The sequence below is a fragment of the Cervus canadensis genome, chromosome 17 (genome assembly GCF_019320065.1).
Source record: "Cervus canadensis isolate Bull #8, Minnesota chromosome 17, ASM1932006v1, whole genome shotgun sequence".
NCBI classification, from domain to species: Eukaryota; Metazoa; Chordata; class Mammalia; order Artiodactyla; family Cervidae; genus Cervus; species Cervus canadensis.
The window spans coordinates 63,878,392-63,901,573 of NC_057402.1; the positions used below are offsets into that span (position 1 = coordinate 63,878,392).

Consider the following 23,182-nt stretch of genomic DNA (forward strand, 5'->3'; position numbering starts at 1 on the left):
TTATGTGTGCATCTTCTTCAGAGAAATGACTATTCAGATTTTTGCTCATTTTTAAATCGGGTTATTTATCTTTTATTACTATTGTAAGAGTTCTTTATATATTCTGGATTCAAGTCCCTCATCAGAAATATGATTTGTAAAACTTTTCCACAAACTATATTTTTCACCATCCATTTTTTTATATGTCCTAAATAATATTTTTGAAGATGGGAACTTTCCTGGTAGCTCAGACAGTAAAGAATCCACTGGCAATGTAGGAGACCTGGATTCAGTCCCTGGATCAGGAAGATGCTCTGGAGAAAGGAATGGCAACCCACTCCAGTGTTCTTGCCTGAAGAATTCCATGGACAGAGGAGCCTGGCAGGCTGCAGTCATGGGTTGCAAAGAGTCGGACATGACTGAGTGACTAACACTTTCACTTTCAAATAATTTTGAACATGTATGGTCAATCAAACTTTATATAGCACCATTCAGCCACTAAAAGCGATATACCATTCATTGCCCCATGTTCTAAAACATTATGATCTTTTTTTAAAAAATGCATAGAAAATCACCTGGAAGTATATATATCAAAGTGTATAGCAGTCATCTTTAGATGTTGTGATTACATTGATATATTTTAACTTTTAATATCTCTTCTTACTTTTAATGATGAATATATATAGTTCTTATAGTAAATTATTCTCAACTTTTTAAAAGGCCCAGTTGTATAAGAAAATGCCTGCCTCACTTGCAGGCATGAGTTTGACTGATTCTACCCGTTATTTGGGTAGAATTTTATGTAGGTGGGAACAAGCTGAGCCCACACATGAGCCCGTTTCAACCTGAGAACAACCAGAAACTGTGCCTCTCAGTTCCAAAGAAACCACAGCCTGGGAGGGAAGGAGTAAAAGTGTGATTGTGTGTAGGCATTTCATATCAACCTGTATGGCTGGCTTCAGTTTTAAAGCACTTTCAGACATCTTCTTTGATTCTCACAGCAACCCTATTGGGCTCCAGTGTTCAGACGATGAAACCAAGTTTCAAAGCATTTTGTTCTTTCTCAGGGTTGTATGTCCTAGTTAGTAAGGATGCAAAAACTACTGTTTGGGTTTTCTACTCCTTTTGCAGTATTTGTAATTGATGGCCCTGCCTCTCACACTGTATTCTATTCTAGAAAATTCTCTCTGAGAGTCAGGTGTGTCTGAAGGATGACATTTTGATACCTGAAAAGACACTGCTGTGTTAACTTGGAGTGCTGTGCATGCTTCGGCTAAGATGGTTGCTAGATGGCCTCACAAACCCCCAAATTCTTTTCTTTAGTGTACTAACTCAGGAAAGGAAGAATATATGAATTTGATATATGAATTAACATATGCCTTGTTTCATGTACTTTTCTATTTTTTCCTCATTTATAATCTTGATTGCTAAGCTGTGAATATTGCTTTCTTTTCAAGTTGTTGCCCGGATGAAATCATCTTGGCATTTGTGTTGGCTTTATTACTCTTCTATGACTTTTACAGGCAACTTTGGAAACAAAGGAGCTCTTATTTACTTCCTTGGCACACTCTTCATCATTTATGAAGATAAGAAAGGAAGTTGAATTTTTTTTCCTTTGATGAAATATCTATGGCATTGTCTGAGTTCTCTAGGCTAAATTAGGTCCAAAAAAATCAGAAATAATTTTAAAAGTTTGTGACTTTTTCTAGATTCTAGACAAAAAGTTGGTGTACAAACTTTTTCTGTAAAGACCCAGACAGTAAATGTTTTTGCCTTTGTAGGCCATACAGTGTCTGTTGCAACTATTCAACTCTGCCACTGTAGTGCAAAAGCAGCTGTAGATAATAAGTAAACAAGTGGGCCTGGCTATGTCAATAAAACTTTATTTACAAAAGTAGCCAGCGAGTAGATTTGGTCTACAGACCATGGTTTGCTGACTCCTGTTTTCAGTTACTTAATCTTTGTCTACCAGGAATCTTAATTTGTTTGGCTAAGTGATTTGTTACCAGCCATATGTTTCAAAGCCTCTTTCTATCACCACAGATGCCAGTGGATTTTCTCTCAAAAAATAAAATATGATATGTACAAAGTGGCACCACCAACTCAATGGATGTGAGTTTGAGCAAATTCTGGGAGATGGTGGAGGACAGGGACGCCTGGCGTACTGCAGTCCATGGAGTCACAAAGAGTCGGACAGGACTGAACAACTTAACAATGACAACAGCAAAGCTACTTAGTATCCACTACATTCTAAGCTCATTAAGAGAGTTAGAAGATGAGTCCAGCATTACTAGATCATCTATTAATCTCTTCCTTTCCAAGGTTAGAGTCCTTGCAAGTTACAATCTAGATGCTTCTTGGTCCAGGAACATATCCCTGACCTCCTCTTGTGTTGTCAACCTCTTTACAATTATAGAAGGTATCCCAGTTCATAAGCTATTCAGTGAACATTTTATTTCACTATGATCATCTGAACCACAGATCTAAAAAGTAACTCTATTAGTCATTTCCTTTGAAATTTACTGAAGGGCAAAATAGTTGTGAAAAGTATTCAATGACTATGTTGACCTAAAAAAAAAAACCAAAAAAACAAGGCTGCCAGTTATTTCTCCAGAAATAAAAAATTAGGTTCATAAAGGATTGGCAGAAAATTTCAATCTGGGGGTCTGAAACCATGGTGAACGATATGCAAGACTCCACCTGGCAAGGGAAGGAAAATGCTTTTACAGAAGAGGAAAGAATTTGAGAGAGCCAGAGTATACAAAGAGTCCATGACTTTTCACTGGCTAAGTTCTTACCAGAAATGAAGAGGAGCCTTTCTTCTTCCTGTTGGGCTCTGCTGTCCTCCCCAGGGCAGGAAAATTCCCAATTCTGGGCTCCTGACTCTATTTAATTGAGGTTTCTGTTTATTAATTTTTTTTTACAATTGAGTCAAGAACAAAACCCATTTTTATGGTCTCTTAGTCACTTTCTCACATTTCATCTCAGTTTTTAGGTAATTAGAAATTGTAAGGCCTTTTAGTAGTAAAGATTCTGGGGTGGAGGCAACATAGGAAGGATTGATTTCTTTTATTATGAGTTTTGTAACTAAAAATTTTCCATGAAAAAAGGTTTCTAATAATTTTCACAGGTGTTTCAGAAAAGATTGTTTTTTAATTGTTTGGTAACACTATATAGATATATATATATATTTATATGAGAGACCCTTACCCTAAGAAGCTACAAGATTATTTTCCCACTACCACCTTTAAATTAACATTTTTCTCATGTAAAAGTAATATATTTTTATAGAAGAAAATTTGGGAAATTTATAAAGTATAAATAAGAAGAGTTAAATCATTCACAACTCCTTAGAAATAACTATTGCTAACATTTTAGTAACATTTAGATAGCTCTTTATGCATATGTTTACATGTAGATTAGATGCAAAATTTTCACACGCATAAGATTATGCCTTAGCGGATAAAGAATTCACCTGCAATGCGGGAGACCTTGGTTCAATCCTAGGATGGGAAGATCCCCTGGAGAAGGGGAAGGCTACCTACTCCAGTGTTCTGGCCTGGAGAATTCCAAGGACTGTATAGACCATAGAGTCACAAAGAGTCAGACACGACTTTCACTTTCTTCAAGATTATATAAAGTGTTTTTGTAATCTGCCATTTTGCTGAATAATATATAGTGGATATACTTCTGTGATGATAAATACAGATCAAAATTAACTTTAGTGGCTACATGGCATTCCACAATGTAGATGTACTTGCTATAACCCACTTAATAATCATCTACTGAGGCATTTTAAGTGTTTTATACTCTTCCACTCTTCCACTCTTCCACTATTACAAAGAATGCTTCAGTAAACATTCTTATATATAGTTCTTGTGCCAGAGTATTTCTCAAGATAAACTATTAAAAGTGCAGTTAGAAATGTGTGTGCATATATATGTATAATTCTGATATAGAAAAGCTTGTACCCAAATTACATTCTTCCCAACACTTAATGAGAGTGCTTTACACCCTCCTCAAACTGGGAAATTTCTATAATTTCTCAGTGGATCAGTTATCAGCATCATAGCATGCTTTCTGATTACTGCTGTAGTTTTAATATTTTATGTTCTTTAAAACAACACCTACACAGCGCTTACTGTGTGTCAGAGACTATTCTAGATGTTCTTTTTATTAATATTAACCACTTTAATTTAATCTTCATAGCAATGCAGTGAAGTGGGCACTGTTATTATCATTAACTTGTTGTTGATTAGTCGCTAAGTCATGTCCAACTCTTTGCAACTCCATGGACTGCAGCATGCCAGACTTCTCTGTCCCTCACTGTTTTTTGGAGTTTGCTCATACTCATGTCCAATGAGTCAGTGATGCCATCCAACCATCTCATCCTCTGTCACCCCTTTCTCCTCCTGCCCTCAATCTTTCCCAGTGAGGGTCTTTTCCAGTGAGTTGGCTATTCGCATCAGATAGCCAAAGTATTGGAGCTTCAGCTTCAGCAGCAGTCCTTTCAGTGTATATTCGGGGTTGATTTCCTTTAGGATTGACTGGTTTGATCTCCTTGCTGTCCAAGGAACTCTCAAGAGTCTTCTCCAGCACCACAGTTCAAAAGTATCAATTTTTTCTAGCTCTGAGCCTTCTTTATGGTCCAACTCTCACATCCGTACATGACTACTGGAAAAACCATAGCTTTGACTATATGGACCTTTGTTGGCAAAGTGATATCTCTGCTTTTGAATACACTGTCTAGGTTTGTCATAGCTTTTCTTTTAGCATCGCTTTTTCTTTTCTTTTTAAGATACCTTTTGTTAACTTTACCTGAAGTTACAGGTGAGAAAACTGTCAAGTAACTTTAAGGTCCTACACCTAGTAAGTGATAGAGCCGGGATTTCAATCTTCCTGATTATCCCAATGTCTCTCCTCTTAACTGCTATGCCCTGCTACTCCTTGGAGGAAAGAAAGGCTTAGCTGCCTAGGAAATGAACCTGGGGAATAGGAGTCAGAAAGTCAAATCCATCTTTTATTTTCAGTATCTTCCATTTTAATTATTTAAAAAATAATCCCTTTGTTTTTTAGGGTATATCAAGGTCAGAAGAAATCAAAAGAAGCTCTGCCCCACTACCAAGAGGCTTTAGAATATACTGAGATCAGTAGAGGGGAAAAAAGTCTTGAGTGTGTACCAATACTGAGGGAACTGGCAGCTGCAGAGCAGGCCCTGGGATTTCACGACGCATCCATCAACAACCTTTTACAGGTAAGCTGCAGTGTACTGGCCACCAGAGCTGTTCTGACCCACTGCTTCTCACAGATAAAAGTGGAATAGCAGCTCTCAGAATGTCTGGCTCAGGTATGTGCTCTAGATACATACAACACCGCTTGGAGTAAAAGTTCAACAAACATCTTCACATAGGTGCCCACATGGGCGAGCATGGGATTACCGGTCCTCTGTTACCCGTGCCTGCTCCACAAACAACCCGAGACTCCTTGAAGGTGGCTTTCCCACAGCAGGTGCATAATTTAAGTCTTGTTTCATAGACAGTTTCTTTATTCTTTAAAGTTTATCTATGTACAGATTATGTGACCAAATTTATGAGGGTTATTTTCTACCACATTCTGCAATCTTTACCTGAAGTTACTTAGAATTGTCATCTGGTAACTGCTGTTTCACTTTATCATTAAAAGATTCCTCTGTGAGTGTGTCAGTTAGGGTTCTCCAGAACAGAACCAGTTGGATCTATACACAGAGAAAGAGAAGGATTTATTTAAGGAATTGGCTCACACAATTGTCGGGGCTGACAAGTCTGAAATCCATAGGGTGGGTGGGCCAGCTGAAAACACGAGCAGTCTCTATGTCACAGTCCCCCTTCTTTACTGGAACCTCAGCCTTTTGTTCTGTATGAGGCCTACTCATATTGTGGAAAGTAATCTCCTATATTCAAAGCCTACTGATCATAAATGTTAATCACAACTACAAAGTACATTCAAAGCAAATTTTAGACGAGTATTTGACCTAATAACTAGGCTCTAGTATTTGACCTAACAACTGGCCACCACAGCCTAGCTCAGCTGACGCATAAAACTAACCATCACGTCAGTTTGATGTTTTTATATGGTCTCATCTGCTAAAAGCACCTTTTAAATTGTTTTCTGAGAACTTTTCCCTATTTAAGTTGTAAAAATATAGACTAACTCATTTTTTATTTCAAATGAGATATAATGATGTAGTACTGAGAGTTCTTTATTGCTATTTATTTTAAAATTTGTGTGACTATTTAGACTCCCATGCACAGTTTATTAGAGTGTGCCATTCTCTCACTTTCTCTGGATCATCTCCCTTAAATACTAATACCTATCCTATGGTTTATTATTATTATCATTTTATAGATAAGTCAGTCAAGAATTAGGATGGTTGAGTGATATGCCCAGGAGTACACAGTCAATAAATGGCATAGCCCGGATTTAAATGCATTGTTTTTTGAAAGGTAATTGAGGCTGATATGTAGAGAGTAGACTGGGGAGCATGTGCCCGGGGTGGAGGTAGACTGAAGTACTGAAGGCTGAAGATGGAGCTGGCTTAAACCAGGATGACGTTAGTAAGGATGAAGGAGTTGGGTATGACAAAGATTTAGGAGGCAGAATTTGTGAGATATAGAAATAAGGATACAGGACAAAGAGGGAAGGGGAAGAGCCGACGATGACTCCTGGGTTTCTAGTCTGGACACCTGAGACGTGTGTGCCATTTACAGTGGGGGGAGCAGGGGTGACTGGGGGGTGACGAGATGCTGAGCTCAGGTTTTGATGGTGAGTCTGAGACCCCCTAAGGCATCCAAGCAGCAGTGACAGCTAGATAGTTATATAATCAGGACTAGAGTTGAGAAAATAGGTTAAAAAGTCGTCCCCTTGTACACAGTAATTGCCTTGGGAGAGAGTGAGATCACCCAGGGAGGCTTTACGGAGTGAGAAGGGAAAGGACTGACAACAGAGTCCTGAGGAGCTTTGGTTGCACAAAGAAGGGAAAGTCAGCAAAGGGAAAAAGGAGACTTTGCCAGAAAAACAGGAAGAAAAGTAAAGAAGAAAGAGATATCCTGTTCCTTTTGATACCTTTTGCTGTTATGGAGGACACAGAGATGCTGGAAGGAAAAATGAGTTAATATTTGTGAAGTGTTGAGCACAGTGCCTGCTAGTGCAATATATGAATTTTTGGAAAGTTCTCCCTTTCCTTTCCTTGTTTTTCTTTTTCTTTTATTGAGGACCTAGTTGAGGGAAGCACTGGGGCACTAATGAGGACAGAATCCAGATTGTACTGTGAGTGAGGTGTGAGGAAGCAAAGGTAATATATGCAGATGCCTGCCTCAAAAAGTACCAAGAGGCAGGGAAGACTGACCCAGGCAGGAGGCAGAGTACATGGAAAGTTCTGAACGTAGGACAAAATATGACACATTTTGGGGAACTGCGAGGAGTTCCTGATCCCTGGGCAATGGGTGTGGAAAGTCATGGTAAAGAATTTGAGCTGCACCCTGAGGGCAGTTAAGGGTTTTCAAGGGAGAAGGACATCATCAGACTGTCAGTCTAGGAGGGCTGCTCCGCAGCACGGAGAATGGGCCGGACGGCAGAGATCATCAGACCATCAGTCTAGGAGGGCTGCTCCGCAGCATGGAGAACGGACTGGACAGCAGAGAGATAAGCAGGGAGGTCGCTCAGGAGATGGCTGCAGCAGACCAGGTAGGGACGGTGGCAGCCCGGATTCGGGGGGGTGTCGTGAGAATGGAACGACATGGACGGATCTGATACAGATTTATGGAGAGTAGAAATGACAGGCCTGGGAGGTGCACAGATGTGAGGGGTGAAGGAGATGGAGGGGTCCAGCTTTAGACCAACGTTGTCTGTGGCTGGTCGGGGCATTTACTACACAAAAGAACACTGGTAGATTTGCAATTTTTTGTTAGTATCAATAATTCTGAATATTCTTATAAAAAACTTTTTTCTTTAAGTTATTTGCTGATACAAATTTCTAAAAGTTAAACTGCTGGTAGGTAAAGCATAAATATTTTATACTTCTTGATTTTTATTGACATTCTACCAAAGGGTTTTGATTTACCTGGCCACCAGAAATTTGCTTTTCTTTGCTCTTAATTGAGCTACTTTTACACCAACTTTGTCAACTTTTTTTATATTATTTTACTTAACATTCAGAAACCTAAAGTCATGGCATCTGGTCTTCTTGGCAAATAGATGGGGAAGCAATGGAAACAGTGAGAGACTTTCTTTTGCGGGCTCCAAAATCACTGCAGATGGTGACTGCACCCATGAAATTGAAAGATGCTTGCTCCTAGGAAGAAAAGCTATGACCAACCTAGACAGCATATTATAAAGCAGAGACATTACTTTGCCAACAAAGGTCCATCTATTCAAAGCTATGGTTTTTCCAGTAGTCATGTATGGATGTGAGAGTTGGACTATAAAGAAGGCAGAGGGCCGAACAATTGATGCTTTTGAACTGTGGTGTTAGAGAAGACTCTTGAGAGTCCCTTGGACTGCAAGGAGATCCAACCAGTCCATCCTAAAGGAGATCAGTCCTGGGAGTTCATTGGAAGGACTGATGCTGAAGCTGAAACTCCAATACTTCGGCATAGAACTGACTCATTTGAAAAGACCCTGATGCTGGGAAAGATTGAAGGTGGGAGGAGAAGGGGATGACTGAGGATGAGATGGTTGGATGGTATCACTGACTTGATGGACAGGAGTTTGAGCAAGTTTTGGGAGTTGGTGATGGACAGGGGAGCCTGGCATGCTGCAGTCCATGGGGTAGCAAAGAGTCGGACCTGACTGAGCGACTGAACTGAACTGAACAAATTTTATTAATTTAAATTTTTTCCAAGTTCATATACCCTCAGTGTTTGCTATCAGACCTTTCCTCAAAGATCTGCTGAGGACAAACCTGCCCTCAAAGTCTCAGCACTGTTTTTGCTGCACCAGTTCCTAAAGTTCAAAAAAAGAAATCAAGATATACTCAGAGTATTCCTGCAAGGGCCATCACCCCTTACAAAATTCACTAGACTAAAAAATGGCTTCTAAGACCCAATAGTATGCATTGCAAAGATTTGAGCTTGCTTTATACATTCCCCAAACTGTGTTTCATAGGACACTAGAATCTCGTGAGAGTTCACAGGTCTATCCAGGAAAAGTGAATTCAGGAATATTAAGGTTGGTATGGGCCATATTCTGTTTGGTCAGTTAGCCCAGTACTGTCCTTCTTGGCAATTTTTCCTGCTCCAATAAAAATACATCATGTACTGCACTTAGTTGTCAGGGACTCTGATCTCCTGTAATCTAAACAGTTTCTCAGCTTGTCTTTTTGTCTCTTATGACAATGAAATTTTTGAAGAATACAGGCCAGTTATTTCATAGATTGTGCCTTAGTTTGGGTTTATCTGATGCTTCCTCCTGGCTAGTTCTGACAGTGCAAGCCCAGCTAGATTGCTACAAAAGGACATTATATTTTCTTGGGGTATTGTATCTGGAGGCACATGAAATCCATTTCTCCTTCATTGGTGACACTAATTTATCTCCCAGTGATGTGTGTGCTACTTCACTGTATAATAACAATTTTTCTGTTTGCAGCCAATAACCATTCTGTAAAGAGACGTTTTTAAGACTATGCAAATATCTTACTCCTCTTTGAAATTTCCTTCTAGGTTAAGCATCCATTTGATGAGTTTTTCACAAGCCAATCTTTACCATGATGGTTGCAAATCAGTGATTTTTCCGTCTGTCATTCTATGTACATTTATCTGTTGAAATGTCTCTCCCTCTTCTCACCAGGTTATCTATTTGTTGTGTGTATATTTGCTTTTTTCACCTAACAATACATCCTGAAAATCACCTTATACAATTCATTTAAATCTTCTTTATTTATTATACAGACAGATGATAGTCTATTTTATGTACATACTATAGTTTTTTCAAATAGTTTATGTTTTGGCGTTTAAGTTGTTGTTGTTCAGTCGCTAAGTCGTGTCTGACTCTTTGCGACCCCATGGACTGCAGCACACCAGACTTCCCTGTCCTTCACTTTTGCTTAAACTCATGTTTATTGATTCATGATGCCATCCAACCATTTCATTCTCTGTTGACCCCTTCTCCTCCTGCCCTCAGTCTTTCCCAGCATCGGGGTCTTTTCTAATGAGTCAGCTCTTTGCATCAGGTGGCCAAAGTATTGGAGCTTCAGCTTCAGCATCCGTCCTTCCAGTGAATATCCAGGATTGATTTCCTTTAGGATTGACTGGTTTGATCTCCCTGCTGTCCAAGGGACTCTCAACAGTCTTCTCCAGCACCACAATTTGAAAGCATCAATTCTTCAGTGCTGAGCCTTTTTTATGGTCCAACTCTCATATCCATACTTGACTACTGGCATTAGGTTAGGTTCCAATATTTCGTAAATAAAAGTAATGTTGTAATGAATAACCTTACCCATATGTATTTTTGTATTGCTGGAGTTGTATATTCAGAGTAAATTCCTAGAAATGGGACAGCTAGGTCAAAGGGATCATACGCTGGTAGTTTTGTAGGATGTTGCCAGTTGCCTTTCATTGGGCTTCTACCATTTATATTGCCATCAGCGGTGTGTAGGGGTGCCTGTTTCCCCACAGCCCCTTTCAGAAGAATGTTTTTTAATTAGTTCCCATCTGATAGTTGAGAAGTGATATCTCAGTATAGTTTTAATCTACACTTCTCTTATTTAAAATGGAATTGAGTATCTTTTCATACATATAAGGGACTTCAGTATATTTTTGTGCACTTCCTTTTTTGTGAATTATTCATATTATTCATCCACTATTTAACAGAATTTTTATCTACTTTGCCTTAACAGTTAAAATTTCTTTATAAATTACACTATGTGTCATAAATTTTTTCACCCAATTTATCATTTGTGTTTTTTTAATTTTTGTGCATTTCATTGAGATAATTTACGTATCCTAAAACTTACCCTTTTAAAGTGTACAATTTAGTGGTTTAATTGTACTCACAAAGTGGTACAACCATTCAGTTCAATTCAGTCACTCAGTCGTGTCTGACTCTTTGCGACCCTGTGAATCACAGCACGCCAGGCCTCCCTGTCCATCATCAACTCCCAGAGTTTACTCAAACTCATGCCCATCGAGTCGGTGATGCCATCCAGCCATCTCATCCTCTGTCGTCCCCTTCTCCTCCTGCCCCCAATCCCTCCCAGCATCAGGGTCTTTTCCAATGAGTCAACTCTTCACATGAGGTGGCCAAAGTACTGGAGTTTCAGCTTCAGCATCAGTCCTTCCAATCAACACCCAGGACTGATCTCCTTCAGGATGGACTGGTTGGATCTCCTTGCAGTCCAAGGGACTCTCAAGGGTCTTCTCCAGCACCACAGTTACTACTGTCTAATTCCAGGAATCTTTCACCACAGTAAAAGAAACCTTGTGCCCATGAGGAATCATTCCTTTTCCCTGCTCTTCCCACCCTCTGGCAACCACCATCTAATCTCTGTCTCTGTGGATTTGCCTATTATGGACAGTTCATATGATATGTGACCTTTTGTCTTTGACTTCTGTTATTTAGCATAATTTTTACAAGGTTCATTTGTGTTTGTGTTTCGCATGTATCAGTACTTCATTTCCTATTTATGACTGAAGAGTACTCCTTTTGTTTACATTCATCAGTTGACTGACATTTGGGTTGTTTCCACTTTACGGTTACTATGAATAATGTTCTATTAGCATTCATATATAAGGTTTTCAAGGATGTATATTTTCAGATCTCTTGTGTTTAAGTCTAGGAGTGGAATTTTTGGATCATGTAGTAACTCAATATTTAGCTTTTTGAGGAACTGCCAAAGTATTTCCCAAAGTGACCTCAGCATTTTACATCTCCACGAGTAATGAATGAGTTTCACTTTCTCCACATCCTTACCAACCCTTGTAATTGTCTGTTTATAGTTTTGATTTGCATTTCTCTAATGACTAAAGATGTTCGGCATCTTTTTATCTGTTTACTTGGCCATTTGTTCATCTTCTTTGGAGGTATGCCTATTCAAATCCTTTATCCATTTTTAATATAGTTATTTGCCTTTTTATTGTTGACTTTAAGGGTTCTTTGTATATTCTGATACTAGATACTAGACCCTTATGATATATGATTTATGAAACTTTTCTCCTGTTATGTGGGTTGTCTTCTCACTGTCCTGATAGTATCCTTTGAAGCACAAAATGTTTTAATTTTGATGACATTCAATTTATTTTTGGTATTGTTGTTTGTGCTTTTGACATCGTATCTAAGAAGCCATTGCCTGATTCATGTTCATGAAGGCTTACGTCTATGTTTCCTTCTGATAATTCTGTAATTTTAGTTCTTACATTGAAGTCTTTGATTCATTTTGAGTTAAGTGTTTATATGATATGAAGCAAGGGTCTAACTTCTTTCTTTTGTATGTGGATTCTCAGTTGTCCCAGCACCATTTATTAAAAGGACTATTCTTTCATCATTGAATTACATTGACACCCATGTCCATGTCAACTGACCAAGAATGTAAGGATTTATTTCTAGCCTTTCAATTCTATTCCACTGAGCTGTTTGTCTATTCTTATGCCTATATCACAATCTCAGTTGTTGTTTTGTAGTGAGTTTATGGATATTAGGAATAACACTACTATGAAGATTCAAGTATAAATTTTTTAGTAAGTTTTTAAATCCGTTAAGTGTGAAATCTCCAACTTTATTATTCTTTTTCAAGATTGCTTTGGCTATACTGGGTCCCTTACATTTTCATATGAATTTTAAGATAAGCTTTTTCTTTCCAGTTTCTGGAAAGAAAAAAAAAGGAAACAGCTGGGATTTTGACAAGGATTGCATTGAATCTATATTGCAGTTGTGAAGTATTGACATCTTAACAGTATTAAGCCTTTCAATATGTAAAATCCATAAATATCTCTTATTTATTTATGTCTTAATTTCTTTCAACCATGTTTTATAGTACCAGTTTTGTACTTCTTTTGGTAGATTTATTCTCAAGTATTTTGTGGTTTTTTATGTTATTACAAATGGAAGTATTTTCTTAATTTCCTTTTCTTATTGTTCATTGCCTGTGCATAGAAATGCAAACGATTTTTGAGTATGTTCACTTTGCATCCTGCAACCTTTCTAAACTTGTTTATTAGCTCTAATTTGTGTGTGTGTTTATGTTTTTTTGCCGTACAGAAGCTTTCTTAGCGCTTTCAAGTTCTCAGTCTTTCCCTTTATTACATTTAGATTGACTCTGAAAAAGAAGCTCCCTTTATCTAGGATATGGGAGAGTTCACTTCTTCTTTGGCTGTGCTGGGTCTTCATTGCACCGTGAGGGCTTTTCTAGCTGTGGTGCATGGGCTTCTCATTGCAGGGCGGGTTTCTCTAGTTGCAGCGCACAGGTTTCTCTAGTTGTGGAGCACAGGTTTCTCTAGTTGGAGCACAGGTTTCTCTAGTTGCGGCACACAGGTTTCTCTAGTTGCAGCACAGGTTTCTCTAGTTGTGGAGCACAGGTTTCTCTAGTTGGAGCACAGGTTTCTCTAGTTGTGGCGCACAGGTTTCTCTAGTTGGAGCACAGGTTTCTCTAGTTGTGGAGGACAGGTTTCTCTAGTGGTGCACAGTTTTCTCTAGTTGGAGCACAGGTTTCTCTAGTTGCGGCACACAGGTTTCTCTAGTTTTGGAGCATAGGTCTCTCTAGTTGTGGAGCACAGGTTTCTCTAGTTGCGGCACACAGGTTTCTCTAGTTGCAGCACAGGTTTCTCTAGTTGTGGAGCACAGGTTGCTCTAGTTGTGGAGCACAGGTTGCTCTAGTTGTGGAGCACAGGTTTCTCTAGTTGGAGCACAGGTTTCTCTAGTTGCGGCACACAGGTTTCTCTAGTTCTGGCGCACAGGTTTCTCTAGTTGTGGCACACAGGTTTCTCTAGTTTTGGAGCATAGGTCTCTCTAGTTGTGGAGCACAGGTTTCTCTAGTTGCGGCACACAGGTTTCTCTAGTTCTGGCGCACAGGTTTCTCTAGTTGTGGCACACAGGTTTCTCTAGTTTTGGAGCATAGGTCTCTCTAGTTGTGGAGCACAGGTTTCTCTAGTTGCGGCACACAGGTTTCTCTAGTTCTGGCGCACAGGTTTCTCTAGTTGTGGCACACAGGTTTCTCTAGTTTTGGAGCATAGGTCTCTCTAGTTGTGGAGCACAGGTTTCTCTAGTTGCGGCACACAGGTTTCTCTAGTTCTGGCGCACAGGTTTCTCTAGTTGTGGCACACAGGTTTCTCTAGTTTTGGAGCATAGGTCTCTCTAGTTGTGGAGCACAGGTTTCTCTAGTTGCGGCACACAGGTTTCTCTAGTTGTGGCGCACAGGTTTCTCTAGTTGTGGAGCACAGTATTCTCTAGTTGGAGCACAGGTTTCTCTAGTTGTGGAGCACAGGTTTCTCTAGTTGTGGAGCACAGGTTTCTCTAGTTGTGGAGCACAGGATTCTCTAGTTGGAGCACAGGTTTCTCTAGTTGGAGCACAGGTTTCTCTAGTTGTGGAGCACAGTTTTCTCTAGTTGTGGCGCACAGGTTTATCTAGTTGTGGAGCACAGGTTTCTCTAGTTGTGGAGCTCAGGTTTCTCTAGTTGGAGCACAGGTTTCTCTAGTTGTGGAGCACAGGTTTCTCTAGCTGGAGCACAGGTTTCTCTAGTTGTGAAGCATAGGTTTCTCTAGTTTTGGAGCTCAGGTTTCTCTAGTTGTGGAGCACAGGTTTCTCTAGTTGTGGCGCACAGGTTTCTCTAGTTGGAGCACAAGTTTCTCTAGTTGGAGCACAGGTTTCTCTAGTTGTAGAGCACAGGTTTCTCTAGTTGTGGAGCACAGGTTTCTCTAGTTGTGGTGCACAGGTTTCTCTAGTTGTGGCGCACAGGTTTCTCTAGTTGGAGCACAGGTTTCACTAGTTGTGGAGCGCAGGTTTCTCTAGTTTTGGAGCTCAGGTTTCTCTAGTTGTGGCGCACAGGTTTCTCTAGTTGTGGAGCACAGGTTTCTCTAGTTGGAGCACAGGTTTCTCTAGTTGTGGAGCACAGGATTCTCTAGCTGGAGCACAGGTTTCTCCAGTTGTGGAGCACAGGTTTCTCTAGTTGGAGCACAGGTTTCTCTAGTTGTGGAGCACAGGTTTCTCTAGTTTTGGACCTCAGGTTTCTCTAGTTGTGGAGCACAGGTTTCTCTAGTTGGAGCACAGGTTTCTCTAGTTGGAGCACAGGTTTCTCTAGTTGTGGAGCTCAGGTTTCTCTAGTTGGAGCACAGGTTTCTCTAGTTGTGGAGCACAGGTTTCTCTAGTTGTGGAGCACAGGTTTCTCTAGTTTGGAGCACAGGTTTCTCTAGTTGTGGAGCACAGGTTTCTCTAGTAGTGGAGCATAGGTTTCTCTAGTTGTGGCGCACAGGTTTCTCTAGTTGGAGCACAGGTTTCTCTAGTTCTGGAGCACAGGTTTCTCTAGTTCTGGAGCACAGGTTTCTCTAGTTGGAGCACAGGTTTCTCTAGTTGTGGAGCACAGGTTTCTCTAGTTGTGGAGCACAGGTTTCTCTAGTTGTGGAGCACAGGTTTCTCTAGTTGGAGCACAGGTTTCTCTAGTTGGAGCACAGGTTTCTCTAGTTGTGGCACACAGGTTGCTCTAGTTGTGGCGCACAGGTTTCTCTAGTTGTAGCACAGGTTTCTCTAGTTGTGGAGCACAGGTTTCTCTAGTTGTGGTGCACAGGTTTCTCTAGTTGTGGCGCACAGGTTTCTCTAGTTTTGGACCTCAGGTTTCTCTAGTTGTGGAGCACAGGTTTCTCTAGTTGGAGCACAGGTTTCTCTAGTTGGAGCACAGGTTTCTCTAGTTGTGGAGCACAGGTTTCTCTAGTTGGAGCACAGGTTTCTCTAGTTGGAGCACAGGTTTCTCTAGTTGTGGAGCTCAGGTTTCTCTAGTTGGAGCACAGGTTTCTCTAGTTGTGGAGCACAGGTTTCTCTAGTTGTGGAGCACAGGTTTCTCTAGTTTGGAGCACAGGTTTCTCTAGTTGTGGAGCACAGGTTTCTCTAGTAGTGGAGCATAGGTTACTCTAGTTGTGGCGCACAGGTTTCTCTAGTTGGAGCACAGGTTTCTCTAGTTCTGGAGCACAGGTTTCTCTAGTTCTGGAGCACAGGTTTCTCTAGTTGGAGCACAGGTTTCTCTAGTTGTGGAGCACAGGTTTCTGTAGTTGTGGAGCACAGGTTTCTCTAGTTGTGGAGCACAGGTTTCTCTAGTTGGAGCACAGGTTTCTCTAGTTGGAGCACAGGTTTCTCTAGTTGTGGCACACAGGTTGCTCTAGTTGTGGCGCACAGGTTTCTCTAGTTGGAGCACAGGTTTCTCTAGTTGGAGCACAGGTTTCTCTAGTTTGGAGCACAGGTTTCTCTAGTTGTGGCGCACAGGTTTCTCTAGTGGCGCACAGGTTTCTCTAGTTGTGGAGCACAGGTTTCTTTGGTTGTGGAGCGCAGGTTTCTCTAGTTGGAGCACAGGTTTCTCTAGTTGGAGCACAGGTTTCTCTAGTTGTGGCACACACGTTTCTCTAGTTGGAGCACAGGTTTCTCTAGTTGGAGCACAGGTTTCTCTAGTTGGAGCACAGGTTTCTCTAGTTGTGGCGCACACGTTTCTCTAGTTGGAGCACAGGTTTCTCTAGTTGCAGCACAGGTTTCTCTAGTTGGAGCACCGGTTTCTCTAGTTGGAGCACCGGTTTCTCTAGTTATGGAGCACCGGTTTCTCTAGTTGTGGAGCACAGGTTTCTCTAGTTGGAGCACAGGTTTCTCTAGTTCTGGAGCACAGGTTTCTCTAATTGGAGCACAGGTTTCTCTAGTTGGAGCACAGGTTTCTCTAGTTGTGGCGCACAGGTTTCTCTAGTTGTGGAGCACAGGTTTCTTTGGTTGTGGAGCGCAGGTTTCTCTAGTTGGAGCACAGGTTTCTCTAGTTGGAGCACAGGTTTCTCTAGTTGTGGCACACACGTTTCTCTAGTTGGAGCACAGGTTTCTCTAGTTGGAGCACAGGTTTCTCTAGTTGGAGCACAGGTTTCTCTAGTTGTGGCGCACACGTTTCTCTAGTTGGAGCACAGGTTTCTCTAGTTGCAGCACAGGTTTCTCTAGTTGGAGCACCGGTTTCTCTAGTTGGAGCACCGGTTTCTCTAGTTATGGAGCACCGGTTTCTCTAGTTGTGGAGCACAGGTTTCTCTAGTTGGAGCACAGGTTTCTCTAGTTCTGGAGCACAGGTTTCTCTAATTGGAGCACAGGTTTCTCTAGTTGGAGCACAGGTTTCTCTAGTTGTGGAGCACAGGTTTCTCCTTGTGGAGCACAGGTTTCTCTAGTTGTGGCGCACAGGTTTCTCTAGTGGCACACAGGTTTCTCTAGTTGTGGAGCACAGGTTCCTCTAGTTGGAGCACAGGTTTCTCTAGTTGTGGAGCACAGGTTTCTCTAATTGGAGCACAGGTTTCTCTAGTTGTGGAGCACAGGATTCTCTAGTTGGAGCACAGGTTTCTCTAGTTTTGGAGCACAGGTTTCTCTAGTTGTGGCGCACAGGTTTCTCTAGTTGGAGCACAGGTTTCTCTAGTTGTGGCACACAGGTTTCTCTAGTTGTGGAGCACAGGTTTCTCTAGTTGGAGCACAGGTTTCTCTAGTTCTGGAGCACAGGTTTCTCTAATTGGAGCACAGGTTTCTCTAGTTGGAGCACAGGTTTCTCTAGTTGTGGAGCACAGGTTTCTCCTTGTGGAGCACAGGTTTCTCTAGTTGTGGCGCACAGGTTTCTCTAGTGGCACACAGGTTTCTCTAGTTGTGGAGCACAGGTTCCTCTAGTTGGAGCACAGGTTTCTCTAGTTGTGGAGCACAGGTTTCTCTAATTGGAGCACAGGTTTCTCTAGTTGTGGAGCACAGGATTCTCTAGTTGGAGCACAGGTTTCTCTAGTTTTGGAGCACAGGTTTCTCTAGTTGTGGCGCACAGGTTTCTCTAGTTGGAGCACAGGTTTCTCTAGTTGTGGCACACAGGTTTCTCTAGTTGTGGAGCACAGGTTTCTCTAGTTGGAGCACAGGTGTCTCTAGTTGAGGCGCACAGGTTTCTCTCGTTGGCGCACAGGTTTCTCTAGTTGTGGCGCACAGGTTTCTCTAGTCGTGGAGCACAGGTTTCTCTAGTTGTGGCGCACAGGTTTCTCTAGTTGTGGAGCACAGGTTTCTCTAGTTGTGGAGCTCAGGCTTTAGATTGCACAGGCCCAGTAGCTGCAGTTCACGAGCTTAGTTGTCCTGCAGAATGTGACTCCTTATTCCCTGATCAGGGATTTAACCCACAACCCCTGCATTGAATGGCAGATTCTTAACCACTGGACAACCAGGGTATTCCCCACTTATTTTTAAAACTTGTAAAGTTTGATAGGTGACTTTTATTGTTGTTTATTCTTCAGGTTAATAAAGATTAGTAAGTGTTGAAATAAATACTTGCCTATGATCATTAAACAGATAGCTTTATGAAGTCAAGGTAGCATTTGAATTTGAGTTGACAGATGAATAGATAAGGAAGTTGTGGTACATATATACAATGGAATATATTACTCGTCCATAAAAAAAAATGAACGTGAGTCAGTTGAAATGAGTTGGATGAACCTAGAGCCTGTTATACAGGGTGAATTAAGTCAGAAAGAGAAAAACAAATGTCATATATTAATGTACTTGAATGGAATCTAGAAAAAGGTACTGATGAACCTATTTGCAGGACAAGAATAGAGATGCAGTTGTGGAGAACAGACTTTGGACACAGCAGGGGAAGGAGAAGGTGGGACAAATTGAGAGAGTAGCACTGACATATTTATCCTACCACCTGTAAAGCAGAGCCATGTGGGAAGTTGCTATATAACACGGGGAGGCGAGCCCAGTGCTCCTGATGACCTAGAGGGGTGGGGCAGTGGTTGGGCTGGGAGGGAGGCTCAAGAAGGAGGTGACATATGTATACACACACACACACACACACACACTTACGGCTGATTTGCGCTGTTATATGGCAGAAACCAACACAACAGTGTACAACAATTATCCTCCAATTAAAAACAATAATGAAAAGATGGCATTGAATTTGAAATCAGAATACCAGCCTCTGGTTTGGAGTCTGACACTTCTGTTTACCAGTTGTTTGATAATACAAGTCATTTAGTCTTTAAAAATAAAAGAAAAAACTACAAAAGACCCTATCCACTTCACAGAAGAGCTCAAAGATTCACAATGGAAAGTGCTTTGTGAACCATTTGGCATGTTGCCAGTATGAGCTCCTTTTATTTATTAATAGTAGTTGTTAAACATTTATCAAGACTCCCCTTTCCTTTATTGACTTTACCTAAAATACAGAAAGGTACAGTGTGGCCACAGCTTTCCAAGGGAGCCCATGCCTAAAAACCATTTATTAATTACACACAAAGAAAGGGGGTTTTGTTATTTCCCCTCTTATTTTTTCACTCTTCATTCCTTTGGAATGAGAGAAACACCCAGGGAGAAAAGAACTTTTATTTTCTGTAGAATGTAGAAAAGTTCCAAAGTATTTTAGAACCTAGCCCATTAAAATGGAGAAGAATAAGGCCAGCCCCACAGAGCCATCACAGAGGGACTGATGAAAGGGCTGTCGTCGGCTGACAGGTCCTCTGCAGCAGGGTTCTGTGACTGCTTCTGAAGCTCTTCAAGGCAGATTTTGGCACTAGAACCTTGTGTTCCTATCCAGGAGAAAAATTACAGAATTTCTTTTATGTTAGCAAGAACATGGCTGTGGGTGTGTGCTTTCAAGGGGTATAAATTAACACCGCACTGGCTTGGACTGCTTTTTCACATCTCTGATACTAAAACCGTATATCTCTCTTTTCAGTTTTCAGATTACATTCAGTAATCCCCAAATTAGAGAACTTTGATTTGCAAAGAATGATGAAATAATCTATCAGTTTCTCTACCAACGGCAGAAAATCTGGGTTCAGGTTCCTGCCCTGGGTGAGTTACTGGCCTCGGTCAGGCCTTGCTGCTGATTGATAGGTGCTCACTCGTGGCCCCTGGCAGGTGCAGACTGTTTAGTAAAGGGCAGCACTTCTTACTGGCTCTTGGTAATTGTGCTGTATTTGCTATAAAGTGAAATTAATTTATTAGAAATAATCAGAGTGCTATTTTTAATGTTCAAAATCTCTAACAACATTAGCCTATTTTTTTTTTTTAATTAGAAAATAAGTGTGATGCATGCTCAGTTGTGTCTGACTCTTTGTGACACCATGGACTATAGCCCTCCAGCCTTCTCTGTCCTTGGGATTCTCCAGGTAAGGATACTGGAGTGGGTTGCCATTTCCTCCTCCAGGGGATCATCCTGATCCAGTGACCAAATCCCAGTCTTTTGAGTCTCCTGCATTGGCAAGCGGATTCTTTACTACTGCACCACCCGGGAAGCCACAAAATTAGAAAAGTGGCAGAATGCAATTATGGTTTCAGACATTATAAACCTTTTCTAAGAATGATGTAAATCCAAGTGTCAATACTGCTGCTTTTGGGAAAAAAACAGCTATTTTTAATTAAAATGATAATGTTTTTTATAAAAAAAAAAAAAAAAAAACAAGCCATACAGAAAAATACAGAGAAATGGGCTACAAACCTTCTCAGCCTGCCCCATCCCAGAAGTGGCCAGTGGTGACACTTGTTGAGCATTTTTCCTCTGCATGTGTGCAGGTGGGCATAGATTGAGAGACAGAGAGAGGGAGAAAGAGATTGATAAACCTGACAGCATAAAAATGAAAAACTTCTCCGTGACAACACACCATAAAGTTAAGAAATGTCAATGAGGGGAAAATATAGAAAGAGTTCTTATAAAATCTAGATGAAAAAGACAACTCAGTAGAAATATGGACAGAAGACAGAAAGAGACATTTTACTGAAGAGGGAATACAAATGGCTGATAGCCATCCAAAAATAATCCCCAGCCTCACTTGTTATTAAAGAAATGCAGCTTAACCAAGGAGATGCCACGGAAGTCTGGTGACACTCCATGATGGCAGGGGTGGGGGAAGCAGACACAGTGCGCACTGCCGGTAGGACTGGGAATCAGCACCACTTGGGGGAAAAGCAACTGACATTCCCTCTCCAGTTTTACAGCACCCTGACCCTTTGACCCATGATTTCCCCACTGTAAACTTACCTAACAGATAGATGCGCACAAGTTTGCAAAGCAACAGGGTTAGTGACAAGAGTGAAAAATTAGAAATGCCCTTAAAAGCCATTAGTAGGAAATTGATTATGAAGCTATGATCTGTCCATGGGATGGGATACTGTAGAGCCACTAAAGAGAATGAGATGGATGTCCGTGTTCTGACATGAAAAGTGTCCAAAGTGTATTCTTAATTTAAAAAGGCCAGATGTGAACCAGAATGTTCTTTCAGTCAATGACCAACTAAACACTACAATGTGCTGGATGCAGTGTTAGGTCTGGGACTGTGATGGAAGGTTCAGTTGTTAGAGGTCTTGCTCTCAAGAAACCGCCTAGTGAGTGAGAAAGACCTTAGTGAAGGTGAATGTAAACGTACCAACGTGAAGGTGCCACAGGGAGAGGTACCAGATGCTGTGAGAACTCCCTGGGGGCAGCCTGACCTGATGTGGGATCCGATAATGAGACACCCCAAAGGATGAGGAGAGGAGCCCCTGTGGGGAGAGCCCCGAGTGAGAGGGGGACGGGGCCAAGCTCTGATCGTGTGTGTGTGTGTGTGTGTGTGTGTGTGTCTGTGTCTGTGTCTGTGTCTGTGTGTGTAAGCACATCAGAATTTCTGAAAAGATACCCGGGAAACTGTTCGTAGTGAGTAAGCTATTAAAAATCAGACTGAAAATGGGGAGAAGAGAGGGTGAGACTTATAGACAATGAAGGACAGGACATTTAAATTTGTAATTGTTTATTCTTTTCTACCACTTAGGATTTTTTAAAAATTATATGCAGGTACTACTCATAATTTAAAAATCTAGTTAAGTTTTAAGAAGACACACACAACCAAAAGAAAAAAAAATTAAGGCCCCAACATGTCTATTTTGGTGCTAACTCTTACAGCATGTAGGGCCTGTTCTTCCCAGCCTTTTGGAGGAGCTAAAATTGACAACTGGAAAGCTGCCACAGAGCCTTTCTCTGACTATTAAAAGAAACTGGCTCAGTCTGGGGCTCTCAGAAATCAGTTTTAGAATGCCCTCTGCACCCAGTCACTCCTTGCATCTACTTTCCTGCAGGGATCACCAGCTCCATGTCTTTTTTTAGCCAAAGCCCTCCAGTGGCCTCCACACACACCCTGTGGTATGTGTGGCCATGGAAGACCTCCCTACTGGGCAGAGATGGGAGAGGAAAGGAAGTGGCACCCTTGGACTGCAACATGACCCTGTCTTGCACAAGGATGACAGCTCAAAGCTGAAGCAGGGGATGGCCAGCTCTGGCAGAGCAGAGAGAGATAGCTATGCACTTTCTCAGCTGGTCAGCTATAAAAGCGGCGGCAAGCTCGCACTCCATGGTGACAAGTGGACGGAGCTTCTGTTGAATTAAGGCACAAATCTGAATCAGAGCGTGAGTGGAGACCCCTGACAGCAGGCACTGTAAGGCCTGCTCCACCCCGTGTCCACTGCCTGACCCCTCCAGGCGTCCCTCTTCCGTTAGTGCTCAGAATGCCGTGTGCTGGCAGTTCACTCTTCCGCCAGTCAGCAAATTCAGTTCTGGGCTGAGTCTATTTAGCAACTGTTCTCTGACTCTTAATAATTCTTCATTATGTTGACTTGAAAATCACCTTTCTGTGACTTCTGCCCTCTTGATGACCAGGTGTTAGATGAGCAAAACGTGCAATTTGAAATCCCAGGCCTTAGTTTGAACCCCTGTTCTGTCATCAGCCAACTCTGTGACCTTCAGACAGTCGTTTATTCTCCTCAAAACTTCATTTTCCCATCCTTAAATTAGGCAGTTAGCATCACTCTCACTGGTCATTTTGAGACTAAGTGGAGCCAGTGTGCCTCAGGCCCTCCCCTCCCCAGCCCTCAACTGTACTGAGAGATCCTGGCAATTACTGTTTTCCTGTCGGTGAGAGTGCTCATCTCCAGGGTAAAGAGATAACGGTTTCAGTCCACGAACATACTTTGAGCTACTCGAGTGCTCTTCACTTTGCTGTGGGAGAGATTTCCTTCTGAGTCATG

General features: G+C 41.5%; 1 protein-coding gene across 8 annotated transcripts in view; it reads left to right on the forward strand.

The window, feature by feature from the left end:
- Nucleotides 1-23,182, forward strand: part of TTC23 (tetratricopeptide repeat domain 23) — a 146,862-nt gene that overhangs the window by 83,663 nt on the left and 40,017 nt on the right. For all 8 annotated transcript variants that reach the window (XM_043434524.1, XM_043434518.1, XM_043434519.1 and 5 more), the window contains one exon: nt 5,056-5,233. In XM_043434524.1, the coding sequence (XP_043290459.1) occupies nt 5,056-5,233 (178 nt within the window). The remainder of the gene's footprint in view (nt 1-5,055; nt 5,234-23,182) is intronic.